At 40.3% G+C, this 14,562-nt stretch overlaps 1 protein-coding gene across 2 annotated transcripts in view; it reads left to right on the top strand.

The window, feature by feature from the left end:
- The window catches only part of tox (thymocyte selection-associated high mobility group box), an 88,750-nt gene that overhangs the window by 38,415 nt on the left and 35,773 nt on the right, over window positions 1–14,562 (top strand). Inside the window, exon 2 of one of the 2 annotated variants that reach the window (XM_073490424.1) lies at window positions 5,676–5,741. The exons of the other annotated variant lie outside the window; for it this stretch is intronic. Coding sequence (XP_073346525.1) covers window positions 5,676–5,741 — 66 coding nt within the window. The remainder of the gene's footprint in view (window positions 1–5,675; window positions 5,742–14,562) is intronic. 2 annotated transcript variants of the gene reach the window in all.

Here is a 14,562-nt window from a genome sequence, read left to right as displayed (position 1 = left end):
TTGGGGGAGAGTTCCTGCCTCAAGTGGAGGAGTTTAAGTATCTCGGGGTCTTGTTCACGAGTGAGGGAAGGATGGAGCGTGAGATTGACAGGCGGATCGGTGCGGCGGCCGCAGTAATGCGGTCGTTGTATCGGTCTGTCGTGGTGAAGAGAGAGCTGAGCCGAAAGGCGAAGCTCTCGATTTACCGGTCAGTCTACGTTCCTACCCTCACCTATGGTCATGAACTTTGGGTCATGACCGAAAGAATAAGATCCCGGATACAAGCGGCCGAAATGAGTTTCCTCCGCAGGGTGGCAGGGCGCTCCCTTAGAGATAGGGTGAGGAGCTCTGTCACGCGGGAGGAGCTCGGAGTAGAACCGCTGCTCCTCCACATCGAGAGGAGTCAGCTGAGGTGGCTCGGGCATCTGTATCGGATGCCCCCTGGACGCCTCCCTCGGGAGGTGTTCCAGGCATGCCCCACCGGGAGGAAGAGACCCCGAGGAAGACCCAGGACACGCTGGAGTGACTATGTCACCCGGCTGACCTGGGAACGCCTTGGGATCCTCCCGGAGGAGCTGGAGGAAGTGTCCGGGGAGAGGGAAGTCTGGGTATCCCTGCTCAGGCAGCTGCCCCCGCGACCCGGCCCCGGATAAGCGGAAGATAATGGATGGATGGATGGATGGATGCTGTTTGATCTGGTGACAGCTTAGATTGTTGTTGCGGCGACAGGATAGATAGGCCATCTGGTAATTCACAGACCCCGACCGTGCAACCAGCTTGTTGAGTGGAGCAATAGTTACCTCTGTTACATGAGAATGGAGAGGAATCTGCACCTGTTGACCTTCCGACACCGATGTTGAACACACCAGTGGCCTGAATCTCCTCACCACCACACCGCTGATCTGAGAATGGAGACCCCCCGGCACCGATGTTGAACACGCCAGCAGGCCGAATCTCCTCACTGCCACACCACTGATCCGCCGGTGCGAGGCCGCCACCACTCCGGCAGTCCCTCGATGAATCACTCGGCGCACCCTCCAGAAACACCGCAGGATCCCTGGCAGGCAGGTCAAACTCGAGAGCCCGCAAAACAGCCGTCATGCGACTTTTGTCCACGGCACATGCAGGGCTCGTCTCCCCTCGGGGGCCAGGACACGGATGGACATCTCCAGACAGCAACAAACAGATTGTAACAAGCAGAGCATTGCCCTGCTGTATGCTGACCTTAGACCCATGTTTCTTTGTGTGGCGGTGCAGCCGAGGAAAGATGAAGGTTGATGCCAGGGTATGTTTACCTAATCCGAAATAAGGTGTGGTATGGATTGTTTGCTCTTTGATTGATCAGTCCCATTACTGACGTGTAGACTCTATGTGGGTGAGCATTGTCAACCAGCTTCATTGACAGATTGATATCTGGGGGTTTTAGCACGGTTAAAATTAATCCATACAATAAAAACGCACCTGCACCTGTCCTGCCAGCACCTGGTCTGGCTGTGCCCGCCATCTTTTTTCAATAGAGTGAATGGTCTTTTAAATCACAAACTGTACAGAAACATTGGAGGAACACATGCGTCCTAACTGCGCTGCATTATTACATAACTATGATGCTGTTTATCCCTGGCCTTAAAATGCATCTTTGGTAATCTGATCAGAGTGGGACAGCTCTCTCTAGTGACCACTTGTGATCAGAGCTTACATACATGTGTAATTCAAGATACAAGTTTTCAAGACATAACATTGTAATGTTTTGTTTGTATTTGTACCTACATTACGTCTGACAAATTGTTACAAACCCAGGATTTGTATTAACGACAGTGGTGTTGTACTCCAAATTATATATTCTAAACTGTGGGGGGTGCCAAAATCGCTCCCATTTCTACATAATGTTGCTTTAAATATCCGCCATCATGAATACCTAAACAGGACACTGAAGCAGTTGCTATATGGCAAACCAGCTATGAGTTACCTAAACAGCTACACAAACAAACTAGTGGTGTTTTTCCTCAAATTAAGTTTGTTGTACAGCAAATTGAAACATTACTGTTGTTTATGAGCCGCAGCACAGTTGCAAGATGCTCTTGCCGTATCTACGCAACAAACTTGGAGTTTTGTTTGTGTCAAATGACACCAGAGTCATTTACAAAAGTACTGAGATGAATTGAAGGTTTCAGGTTTATTTTGTCAAGTTCTGTTCTTTATAAATGAAACTATTACTTTTCATCTCTTGGTTGACCCTAATATCTCAGTTCTCAAAACAGTTGTCTCTTGACAAAATGTGATGTCCCCTGCATTTCTGCTTTAGTGAGAGTAAGTAGAAAGACAGAAATTATTAATCAATTAATCTGTTAACATACAGTAGTAAACCTTTAATTTTACCAATCTTGGTACACATGAGCGTAGAATCCAAAATACAATTTATTATCTGTGCCCTTGGTGATGCCCTCAACATACAATGCTATAATCATTTAAGACAGTTTTGGTTTACACTGCATCACTTAAGTATAATTTTAACATATCAGTGTGGAGCAGGCATAAATGTAGCTAATGTCGAGCCTGATTCAGTTTAAGGTAACACTTATCAGTGTATTTGCCAAGATGTATCAATGTTAAAGTAGTCTGTTGTTTACAGTGTGTAACCTCTGGGTTTGAGGTTTGTGTGATTAAAGTTATTGATGCAGAGCATAACACCTCAGAACTGGACTTGATCCATCATGTACAGTTGGGCGGCAGCATCAGGCTGAGGTTAGACCATAGACCCTAAGAGATTAAGCAGGGATTAGATAAGAGTAGGGGCAGGTGGTCCGACTGGCTGTGATCCATTAGCATGTGCTGATGTTTGAATCTATTACCTGATTACCAAACTGTGTCAAGCAGTTATTCTATTAATGTTATTTTACCCAGTATATTTTCCCAGAGGCTTTGTGACATGTTATGTGAAGCTCATTGTGTGTGTTTTTATTCCTGCATGTCTGAGGCATGTGTTTGTATCTGATTCATGTGGTGTCTAGGTCTAGGTTTAGGTCTTGTCACAGGTAATTTGAAGAAGCTGATTTGACAGGAAGATTCAGGCAAATCAGACGAGAGGAAGAGAAGAAGAGCTGACATGTTGACCTCACTGAGAGGAAGAATGAAGATTGGGCAGACAGATGAGAGCTCTTACAATTCCTGTTACTCTTGTAATTTCTTCATGTGAAGTTTTAAAAATTAGGTCTTAATTCTGTAAGCCACATTTTGTGCGTGCGTGTGTGTGTGTATGTTTTATGTCCATCACAACACTGCTTTAGCTCACTGTGTAAACCTACACCTGATTTGCTTAATACCCAACAGCTGGCAAATGGATGGGGCAGTTACACCTGTCTGCCCACCTGTGTGTGTGTGTGTGTGTGTGTGTGTGTGTGTGTGTGTGTGTGTGTGTGTGTGTTTGTAGGTGTACATGAGACAGTGCAACCCAGCTGTTCAAATGTTCTGCTGTGTGTGTGTGTGCGGGGGTGTGTGTGCGGGTGTGTGTGTGTTTGTCCAAAGACAATAAATGCCATCCAGGACACCATTGATTATTAGAAAATGGTTTAATCCATAAACCATATTAACACAAATATTAGGGATGCACGATGATTATTAGTCAGATAATGAAATTGTAGCCAATAATTCTGCCGACATAGTGGGTGGCGCTATGCCGCTTAAAAGTTGGTTTGCTATTGACAAAGAGAAGACGAAGAAGAAAAGACTGCAGTCAAATCAAGTCAAATATTCTCTGATTGTGTCTATATTTTTGTGGTGGCTGGTTTGTATAACAAACAGCCAGCGGTGGCGGTTATATAGTGGATTGCCAGCTGTACTTTCCCCAGAAAACACAGTCCTCTTCGGCTTTTTTTTTTTTTACTAATTTTCATTCATCTTTACATCTTCAACATCTTAGTCTTTTTATCCTCAGGTGCACATAAAGTACACGTGGAATTTTTTTTAAAAAGACAAAACTGTAAATGGTTTATCGGTTATTGGTTGCAAGAGGTAGGTAATTATAGGTTATCAGGAACAGTTGAAAAACATCCATATTGTACATCCCTTTTAAATATGTATGTGTTTGATTTGTTGTCCTGGTGTAGGATACAGAGATTGATCTGGTTGCAACTTTAGAATAAGCTACCAATAGCAGTACCAGTATTCAATACCTTTAATTTCGGCATCTATAACAATTAATAGATAAAATGATTACCAGCCACGAGAGCGTCTCTCCAAGTCACACAGTAAAATAAAATCAACGGGAGAGGAGATGACTCTGACTGGAGTTTGGCCATCATCATAAGCTCACTTTTATTGCACAAGCACAGTATGCATTGACAGCAAAGCAATAAACACTTCTCACATGAGCCTGTCAACAAGGTTTTGTTTTAAAAAGAATTGTGGCCAAAAAAAAGCCCAGTCTCCTTTATTTCATGCTGACATAGATATTTTATATTGGTCCCAGAGAATAATAAGCAAAAGTATTGTGGTTTTTCAGCATTTACAGGCCAACTGACCTGCCAGTATATTCAGTGGCAGTAAAAGCTTGTGTTACATTATTCTTTTGAAGTCTTCATTTAGAAAGAAGAACTATTTGAAAAAAAATGATTGCCTGAAATGTGTTTCCTGACCATATGTAATGTTATAATTTAACATTGGAGAATAAATGACCTTCATCATATCAGAAGGGGAAAACATTGACTGCTTTAAGTCACATAGAGTGAGCATGTGATAAGATGATATGAGAAGCTATGACATGCACAGTGACATCAGAACGTTTGTTCTTTACTGCTGTTGCTAGTGTGAGACAAATACATGCTAATGGTGGAAAGAGGAGAGAAGGGGCCTCACAGGAAGAAGTTCAGGGAGATAAGAGAGGAAATAAGGAAGTAAAAGTTCACACTGCATACTAATAGGATTCATTGTGTACTACATATTGTGTAACTATACAAGAAAGCAATATCATTTCCTGTTTTGCACTAACAAGAAATGATGTAACATGTATGCTGACAAATGTCAATGTTATTGTGATTTTTGGAATGCTGCTGCCATGAAACACTACTGTATCTACAGCACCATTATAAATTTAAGATATAACATATGGCCTGGCTCAGGTCAAACCTTGCAGAGAATGATTACCATACAACATTCTTTTATTGTTTATTTTAAGTCAGTCATAAAAGAAATGAACAAATAAAGAAATCTAGGAATGAATAACAATTCCTTTAAAAACGGTTAAGATGCAGCCACTTTTTAAATAGAACAGTTTAAAACAGTAGTGCAACAGCAACTTGAATAAATCTAGGAATAAATAATTCCCTTAAAACTTCAAGAAAACACTCAAGCCACCCCTCTAAATTACAGCCTATCATACTGAATATGTCACAGTTTTGCTGGAGGGGTTATCCGGAGTCAAATATCGCCAAATAGCTGACATAAGCGTAATCAAGATAATCAAGATCAAGATTCAAAATCAAGAATTCACAAGATACAGGCTTGGTAATGGAACTTCAGTCAGGCCATTAGCAGGATTTTTTAACATTTGAAGGAGATGACAGATACACAGTTCATACTGGCGGCTGCTCAGAAATCTGTTACCGCTGTGTCTTGCTCTGTCTCCTTGCTGGCTGTTCTCTGTTTGCTGAGTTTGATTATAGTTTGTTGACATCGTTGCTCTTGCCTTTTGTTCTCTCCAGCTGGATGGGGACACCATGTTCCTGGCCATGCCAGACGCAGGCCTTGACTTTGCCTCAAGCAATCAGGTTGGTGTTAATGTGTGTGTGTGTGTGTGTGTGTGTGTGTGTGTGTGTGTGTGTGTGTGTGTGTGTGAGTGTGTGAGTGTGAGAGAGAGAGTGTGTCTGTCAGACAGCAATCCCCCCTTTCAGACCACAACCAAATAAATGTGTTCTTTAAACTCTCAGATCAAATGAGTGACACAAAAAGGGAACCCAGCAAGCTGTTCCAATTAAATTCTACTTACAGATGGGCCCCAGACAGTGGAGATAAATTCATCATGGCCTTAAACTCACCTGATCTGATGAATGACATATCAATATATGACCAAAACCAATATATCTCTACCAGAGATGGTGTAAACAAGGCCATTGATGATATCAATATGATATTTCATAAGGCAGCTATTAAAGCTGACCTCATAAACAGAAGCCTGTTAAAAGGCAAAATGCTGACAAATGGTTTGCTCAAGAATGCAAGACCATCAGAAAAGACCTGAAAAAAATAGCAAATGAAAAACATCACCAACCAAACAACCCAGCCCTACCCATTAGATACAATGAAATTTTAAAGAAATATAAATGTACAATTAGGAACAAAAAACAAAATTATACCCACATGAAACTTGAAGATATTGAGAATTCCATTAACCAAAATCAATTCTTGGATATGTGGAACAAGTTCAACACAAAGCAACAGACATTACCCATCCAAAATGGTGACATCTGGAGAGCACATTTTGAAAATCTGTACAAAGACATACCAATAAATCAAATCAATTCAGATCGATGTATTATACAAGAAAAACTTGTATTAGAAGAAACAATTAAAGACAACCAAAACCCCCTTGACTTCCCAATTACTTGGGAAGAATTGACCACACAGACAAAATCTCTCCAGCAGAGGAAAGCTTGTGGTCCAGACAGCATTAAAAATGAAATGCTCAAATGCAGCACCCCAGATATGCAGGGTGCAGTGTTAAAGCTGTTCAATATTGTATTACAGTCAGGATGTTTTCCTGACATCTGGTGCAAAGGGCTCATTTACCCCATTCATAAGAGTGGGGACAAATCAGACCCTAATAACTACTGTGGCATCTGTGTCAGCAGCTGTCTAGGTAAATTATTCTGTAGTATTCTAAATAAAAGAATACTAGATTTCCTTGAGGAACACTCCATCTCGAGTAAAAGTCAAATTGGCTTCCTCCCAAAACACCGCACCACCGACCATGTATATACCCTTCACACTTTAATTAACAAACATGTACACCAAACAAAAAATGGTAAGATATTCACTTGTTTCATTGATTTCAAGAAAGCTTTCGACTCTATTTGGCATGAAGGGCTCTATTACAGACTTCTACACTGTGGTATAGGGGGCAAAATGTACGATCTGGTTAAATCAATGTATTTGGAAAATATGTGTGCTGTTAAAATTGGAGACAAACAAACTGAATTCTTCACCCAGAGAAGAGGTGTATGCCAGGGTTGCAATTTAAGTCCGACTTTATTTAACATGTATATAAATGATAGTGCCGTCAGTTAAACGTGTTATTAACGTTATTAACATGCTGATGACCTTGTTCTACTGTCTCCTACTGAACAAGGACTACAGCAACAGCTGGACATAGTAGAAAAGTACTGTCAGAACTGGGCCCTGGCAGTAAATATGAAGAAAACTAATGTCATGATCTTTCAAAAACGCCCCAGATGTCAGGAGAACAAACACCAATTTACCATAAATAATCATATCATTGAACATAGCATGAGTTATGCCTACCTTGGTATAACCATTACAGCATCAGGGAGTTTCAACATGGCAGTGAATGCACTAAAAGAAAAAGCTTGTAGAGCCCTACATGCAATTAAGAGAAAATTTTATAATTTCCAAATTCCAGTCAAAATCTGGCTTAAAATATTTGATAGTGTCATCCAGCCCATTGCACTGTACGGTAGTGAAGTATGGGGTCCACGCAGTCATCAGAGCTATACCCGTTGGGACAAACATCCAACAGAATCTTTACATGCAGAATTCTGCAGATACATTTTACACGTACACAGAAACACACCAACAAATGCATGTAGAGCAGAATTAGGCAGATACCCACTGATAATTAACATTCAAAAGAGAACGCTCAACTTTTTTAACCACCTGAAATCCAGCCCCCGAGACACCCTCCACTCCAAAGCCCTCCAAACTCAAGAGCTGAGCCCAGAAAAGAGTCCCCTATGTCAGTTGGTACTGAGGCTAACTGCCCCCTCTCAGACACAGTCTGACCAGCCTCACAACAACACTGCTCTCCAAACACCAATCAGAGTAAAGCAAATTATAACACAATGTAAAGAAACCTACCTGGAACATTGGAAAGAAGAAACTAAAAGCCAAAGTAGATTAGAATGTTATCTAGCCCTAAAAAGAGATTATGAATTAGCAGAATATCTCTCTACTGTCAGAGATAGAAAGCAGAGACAGATCCTCACCAAGTACAGGCTCAGTGACCACAAACTGACAATCCAAACAGGAAGACACAAAAAATCATGGCAACCAAAAGAAAACAGAACATGTGGTCACTGCTCGACAGGTGAGGTTGAGACAGAGATGCACTTTCTCCTACAATGTGAAACATTCAACGAAACGAGGAACATTTATTTTAATAAGTTTAATTTGGTAATCTCAGACTTCAAAGAGCTAAACGACATATCAAAATTAAAAATACTCCTGGGAGAAGGAGACAGGGCATATCTTGCTGCCCAATATGTGTCAACATGCCACAACCTGAGGGACAGTGAATGACCGACACACACACACACACACACACACACACACACACACACACACACACACACACACACACACACACAGGCACATGCACACACACACACACTGTATATACTGTATATATAATTAATGTAAATCAATCTTGGTGTTGTGTTTGTGTTGTTATTTGTTATGTTCTGTCCAAATGTTTGGACAAGTTGTGTTTTGATGCTTTGGCAACATTGTTGTAAAACTTTCATGCCAATAAAGCCCCTTTGAATTGAAAAAAAAAATTTGAAATTGTGTGTGAGACAGAGAGTTAATGCCCAATGAAGTTGCCTCCCTCACATTTCCTGGTTTGAACTCTGTATGTTGAATGTATTTTGTAGGACTGAATGGTTTCCATATTGTCTGTCCTGGACACAGAGACAAACTCTGTTGTATAACCTGTTAGCAGACACCTTAGATATGATCTCTTAGACTTTAATACACTACTTTCTTACTTACTATCAGGAATGCCTGTTCTATTCATATAGGAAAGCTCTGATGAAGAGACCGTCTTAAACAACAGTTCATCAGGTACACTGTAAGGTATCCATGGTGAGCAGAAGACATGTTGCCAATGTTGACATTATTTCACAGTGTTGTGCATTATTGATACTATAGAGCAGATTTTTGTACTCTTTGAGGTCATCATCTCCTGCTGTGTCTTTCACCTCACCTCAGCTGTCTCACTTTTCAGTTATTTCCAGTTACATCAAACCAACTATTCCTCCCATCCTGTTCCTCAAATCAATACCACTTACTGTACTTCACCTGAGGCACATACAGCATTACAATGATTTCTCTTTTCTTATACAAATAGAGAACTGCTACAGTTCTGTGTAGGATTATTGAGCAGTACGTGTGGATTGCTATTGTTTATCAAATGCAATCCTGACTTTAAAGGTCGTTCCTTGTTAAGGCTGTTTGCATAGAATTAGGTTGCTCAATAAACTAATACTACACTTTCAATCAATTCACTATTTTTTACCTTTGTTGCCTGTTTTCAAGGCTTTAATCAAGGGCTGAATGATATGATGTTACTTATACTCTAAATTATAGCTCTAAATCAAAGCTCTTAGTTCTGTATGTCTTTATCAAAAAGAGATCAAAGCTATCAAGAATAAGGAAATTATTACTTTTATTCATGTGATCTTGATCAGATAAAGGTTATTATTCAGTGCTGTCTGGTGTTCATTCTTGACCACTGATTATGCTCTGAGATCTAATCACACTCCCGATTTCTACAGAGTGAAGTGTGAAGACAGATTTTAATCTGAGGTGCATTGTAGCCAGATGTGGACAAACATGCATCCATCTCAGCACGACATGCGTCCTCTTACGTAATCTTTACTCCTCCTGTAATGTAACTATGTCAGTAAGTCTGTGGAAATAACCTATCACTGTCTAATTTCTTGACACGTCCGTGGTGCGTCTCCTCAGTCCTGTCTCCTCTGTCCTGTCTGTCTGTCCTTGTGATAATGGCAACTGAAGTTATATTAAGATTACACTGAAATTAGCAGTTTCTTCTCTGTTTCTATGATTGACACATTGGCTAGTGTATACTGTATATTTAATGATATATGGTCACACTAGCTGGGTTGGCCTGCAAATACAAATCATTTTCATTTTTGTTTAAGATAATGATTATGTTCATTATCAATTAATCTGGTCTATAAGAAAGAAAAAATACTAATAAAAAACTGTCCATGTCAGTATCCTGGAGCCATAGCATATAGTTTTTGGCAAACCAACAGTCTAAAGCCTGAAGATAATTAGTTTGCTATAATGTCAGATAAGGAACAGCAGTAAATTCTCAAATTTGAGAAGCTTGGACCATAAAACACGTAGGCAATTATTTTTAGTTGATCGACCGATTGAAAAATTGACTACAGTTGTTACAGCTGTAGTAAACTGCGATCTTTAAATGTCAGAAGAAGAAGGGAAAAATGACACACAATGTCCCAGAGCCCAAGATGACGTTTTCTCCAACTTATTCTCCGACCAACAGCCTGAAACCAAATGAGTGACAATGATACAAAACAGGGAATAGCTGATTATCACATCTGACAAGATGGTATTTTGTCAAAAGTTTAGTATTTTTGCACGATAAATGACAAAAACAATGAAGCACTAGGTCAGAGCTGTTGTGTTTATCTAAATAAATCATCATCATTTGGAAACAAGTCACACACATCACAACACATCAATTCAGTTACTTTGAATTATTCAACTCATCAAATATTTGTCGTCCAGTTTTGGGGAATTCCAACCATTATGTGTTAAGTAGTTGAATGCAGCAACCACAGAGCTGAAATTATTTCTAAACTAATCAATAAGTAAATCTACAGAAAATTATTCGGCAACTTTTTATAAAATAAAAGCAAAAATGCCAAACCTTTGCTGATTAGAGCTTCTAAAATTTTAGTATTTGCTACTTGAGGTTTGGACTATTGGTTGACAAACTAATAGGGATGCAACGGTAGAGTTTTCCCACAGTTCGGTATGCATCACAGTTTTTGGGCCACGGTAACGGTACGGTTTCGATATCTTAATATAAAACTACTCACACTAGCAAAGGCAATATTGCATGTAAAAATAATTAAAAGCAGATATAGTCAAACCACAAACCTTTTTTTTTTTTTAATTTAACACTTATCTTAATTACCTTCCATAAAAAAACATATGCAGTATCCAATCAAGTTAAACAGCAAACATTATTGTAGTGTATTGTACTGTATTGTATTGTTTGCCTTTGTGTATTGAACCCAACAGGGCGTATTGAACGGTTCGATAAAATATTGAATATTGTTGCATCCCTACAAACTAAGCAATTATTTTTAAGAATTACTTTAACTTTCAAGTATTTTCTGACATCTTATAAACCAAATGTTTCATTGACAAATTGAGAAAATAATTGATAACTCATCTATTATATAAATACTCATCTTCTGAATGAAAAAACGTCCTTGTCCCAAATTAGTGCTGATTAAGGCCGGAGCCTAATGAGTTGCTGAGCAGGATGAGATGTCGAGAATGGATAAATAGGTTGATATTTCCACTTGACAACATTGTGTGCATTTCGTAAAATCGGATCTAGCCTCTAGAGAGTAAGATCTGTGTTCGTTCCAACAGAATTCACAACAAAGCAAAGCCCATATTAATAAGAAACTCTGCTAGAGAAGAGATACATTATTCATAGAGCACACTATAGAGAATATTGTGTGCTATAGGAGTCTATGATTTGATGTTTTATTCATAGTGTTGTGCCATAAGAAGATGGGGAGTGGTGTGTGGAATAAGTATTTATGATTTTATTATTGAAGTACCATTGCAGAGTCGGGGGTTGTTGTGATGAATGTGACTAATTACAGTCCAGTCTGACCCTCTGCCTTGTCTTTCTTTGTATTGTTAATGGAGCAGCAGTGTGATGATAGTTTTAAAGCTCAAACAGTGAGATAGACACAAAGCTATAGGCTCAATGAAAACATATCTGTACTGTGTTAGGGATGCATAGTATTTATTAGACCGATGAATTACTGGCTCAGTATTGGTATATTAGCTGCTGTACAGTGGTATCTGTGAAATTTGAACTGATACATAGAGCTGATAATATGAATCCAAATTGATTTCATTGACTTAAGAAGCACAGCATTTCAACATTCTGATACAGCAGGTGGCTGTTTCACCCTGAAAGCGTGAACACTTGAGACTTCTGCCGAGCCGGCTAACTTCCGGTGTAGCGCCTGGCTAACTTGAATGGGGATAAAATAATTTAATCGTGTGGCTCTTCTAGACTTTCCAAATTTTTTTGGACAGTTCTGACAGTGAAACGAGTCATTTTGCGGGGGTGTGAGGCTCAGAGACAATTATCCACCGTTTTACAGACTTAGTCCATTCCTCATGGGCAAAGGCCTTCAGTTCACTAATATTCTTGGGTTTGCGTGCTGCAACCGCCTTTTTCAAATCCCACCAGAGATTTTCAATGGGGTTCAAGTCAGGCGACTATGATGGCCACTCTAGTATCTTCCAGGACTTCTTCTGAAACCAAGCCTTGGTGGACTTCGAGGTATGCTTGAGATCATTGTCCTGTTGGAAGGTCCAATGACGCCCAAGCTTCAGCTTCCTCACAGACGACATGACATTTTCTCCCAGGATTTTCTGATACTTGATTGAATCCAACTTGCCCTCCACACACTGCAGGTTTCCAGTGCCAGAGGAAGCGAAGCAGCCCCAGAGCATCACTGAGCCACCGCCATGCTTCACTGTAGGCAGGGTGTTCTTTTCAGCGTATGCTTCATTCTTCCTCCTCCAGATATACCGCTGATCCATAGGCCTGAAAAGTTCCAGTTTTGTTTCATCGCTCCACAGAACAGAATCACAAAATCTCTTTGGCTTATTTATATAGTTTTGAGCAAATTGGAGCAGACTTTTTTTGTGCTTTTGGGTCAGTAGTGGTGTACGCCTTGGAGTTCGGGCATGGAGCCCTTCAGCGTTTAGTATGCGCCTTACTGTGGAAACTAAAACCTCAGTGCATGCTGCCACCAAGTCTTGCTGCAGGTCTTTTGCAGTCAGTCGAGGGTTTTTGACTACCTCTAATATACAGTCCTGCTCACCATTATTGGCACCCCTTCATTTTTTGCATAACCTCTACAGTATCGTCAGAAATAAATGGAAATGTACCAAATTTATATCATCAGGATCTTTTAATTGGAGGTCCAAAGTAATTTAACAAAGAAAATTGTTTTTTCAACTTACATATTGTAATTTCAAAGAAGAAACAGAAAAAACAGCATGTGCAGCAATAATGGCACCCCTCTTTAATATCTGGTTGCACACCCTTTGGCAGTGATGACAGCCTCCAAACGTTTCTTATACGCTTCTATAAGCTTCTTGCACTTCTCAGCTGGTATTTTCTCCCACTCTGTCTTTGCAAATTGTTCAAGCTCTTGAACGTTTGCAGGTTTCTTTTCCCCAATGGCAGATTTCAGCTCATACCAAAGATTTTCAATCGGATTGAGATCAGGACTCATGGCTGGCCATTTTAAAACAGTCCATTTTTTCCTTTTCAACCATTCCTGCGTGCTTTTGGATGTGTGCTTTGGGTCTTTGTCTTGCTGGAGGACCCATGATCTTCGACTCAAACCAAGTTTTCTTACACTGGGTAGGACATTTCGGTCTAAAATCTCTTGATAATTCTCTGATTTCATGATTCCTGTGATACGGTCAAGGCCTCCAGTACCAGATGCAGCAAAGCAGCCCCACAGCATTATGGATCCTCCACCATGCTTAACTGTTGGTAGGGTGTTCTTTTCCTTGTAGGCTTCATTGCGTCGTCTATAAAAAAACTGTTGGTGTGCATTGCCAAAAAGCTCTATTTTTGTTTCATCTGTCCACAGAACATTTTCCCAGAAGGATTGTGGTTTGTCCAGGTACTCTTTGGCAAAGATTAGTTGTTCCTTTTTATGTCTTTTCCTCAGCAGTGATGTCTTCCTTGGCCTTCGCCCATGAAGCCCTGTTTGGTTTAGTGTGCGGCGTATGGTACTTGTTGAAACCATGACTCCAGACTGTTCCAGGTTGGCTTTCAGGTCTTTGGATGTTTGACGTGGTGTTTTTTCCACCATTCGCACCAACTTTCGAAGACTTCTCTCATCAATTTTTCTCTTCCCCCCACGCCCAGGGAGGTTCTTGACAGTTCCATGCTTGGCAAACTTCTTAATAACATTACGCACTGTTGAAACAGGGACACCAAGGTCTTTGGAGATGGCCTTATACCCTTTGGAGGTCTTGTGTTTGCCAATTATCGCACTTCTGATGTCCTCAGACAGCTCCTTTGTCTTCACCATTCTGACAAAGGAACAGGGGATAACAGATGGCTTTTTAAAACACAGAAGTCATCATTCATTGGCTAATTCATGTCACATGGGCACAGACAGTTTATTTACCACAGGTGAGTCACAATGTGTTTCCATACTGATTTACAGCAAAGGGTGCCGATACCAGTGACACAGCAAGCTTTAAGTTTTTCTATTTTTTCCTCCCATTGTTAAT

The sequence above is a fragment of the Pagrus major genome, chromosome 21 (genome assembly GCF_040436345.1).
Source record: "Pagrus major chromosome 21, Pma_NU_1.0".
Classification (NCBI taxonomy): domain Eukaryota; kingdom Metazoa; phylum Chordata; class Actinopteri; order Spariformes; family Sparidae; genus Pagrus; species Pagrus major.
The sequence above is the reverse complement of the archived record's forward strand: the minus strand, read 5'-3'. Positions and strand labels throughout refer to the sequence as shown.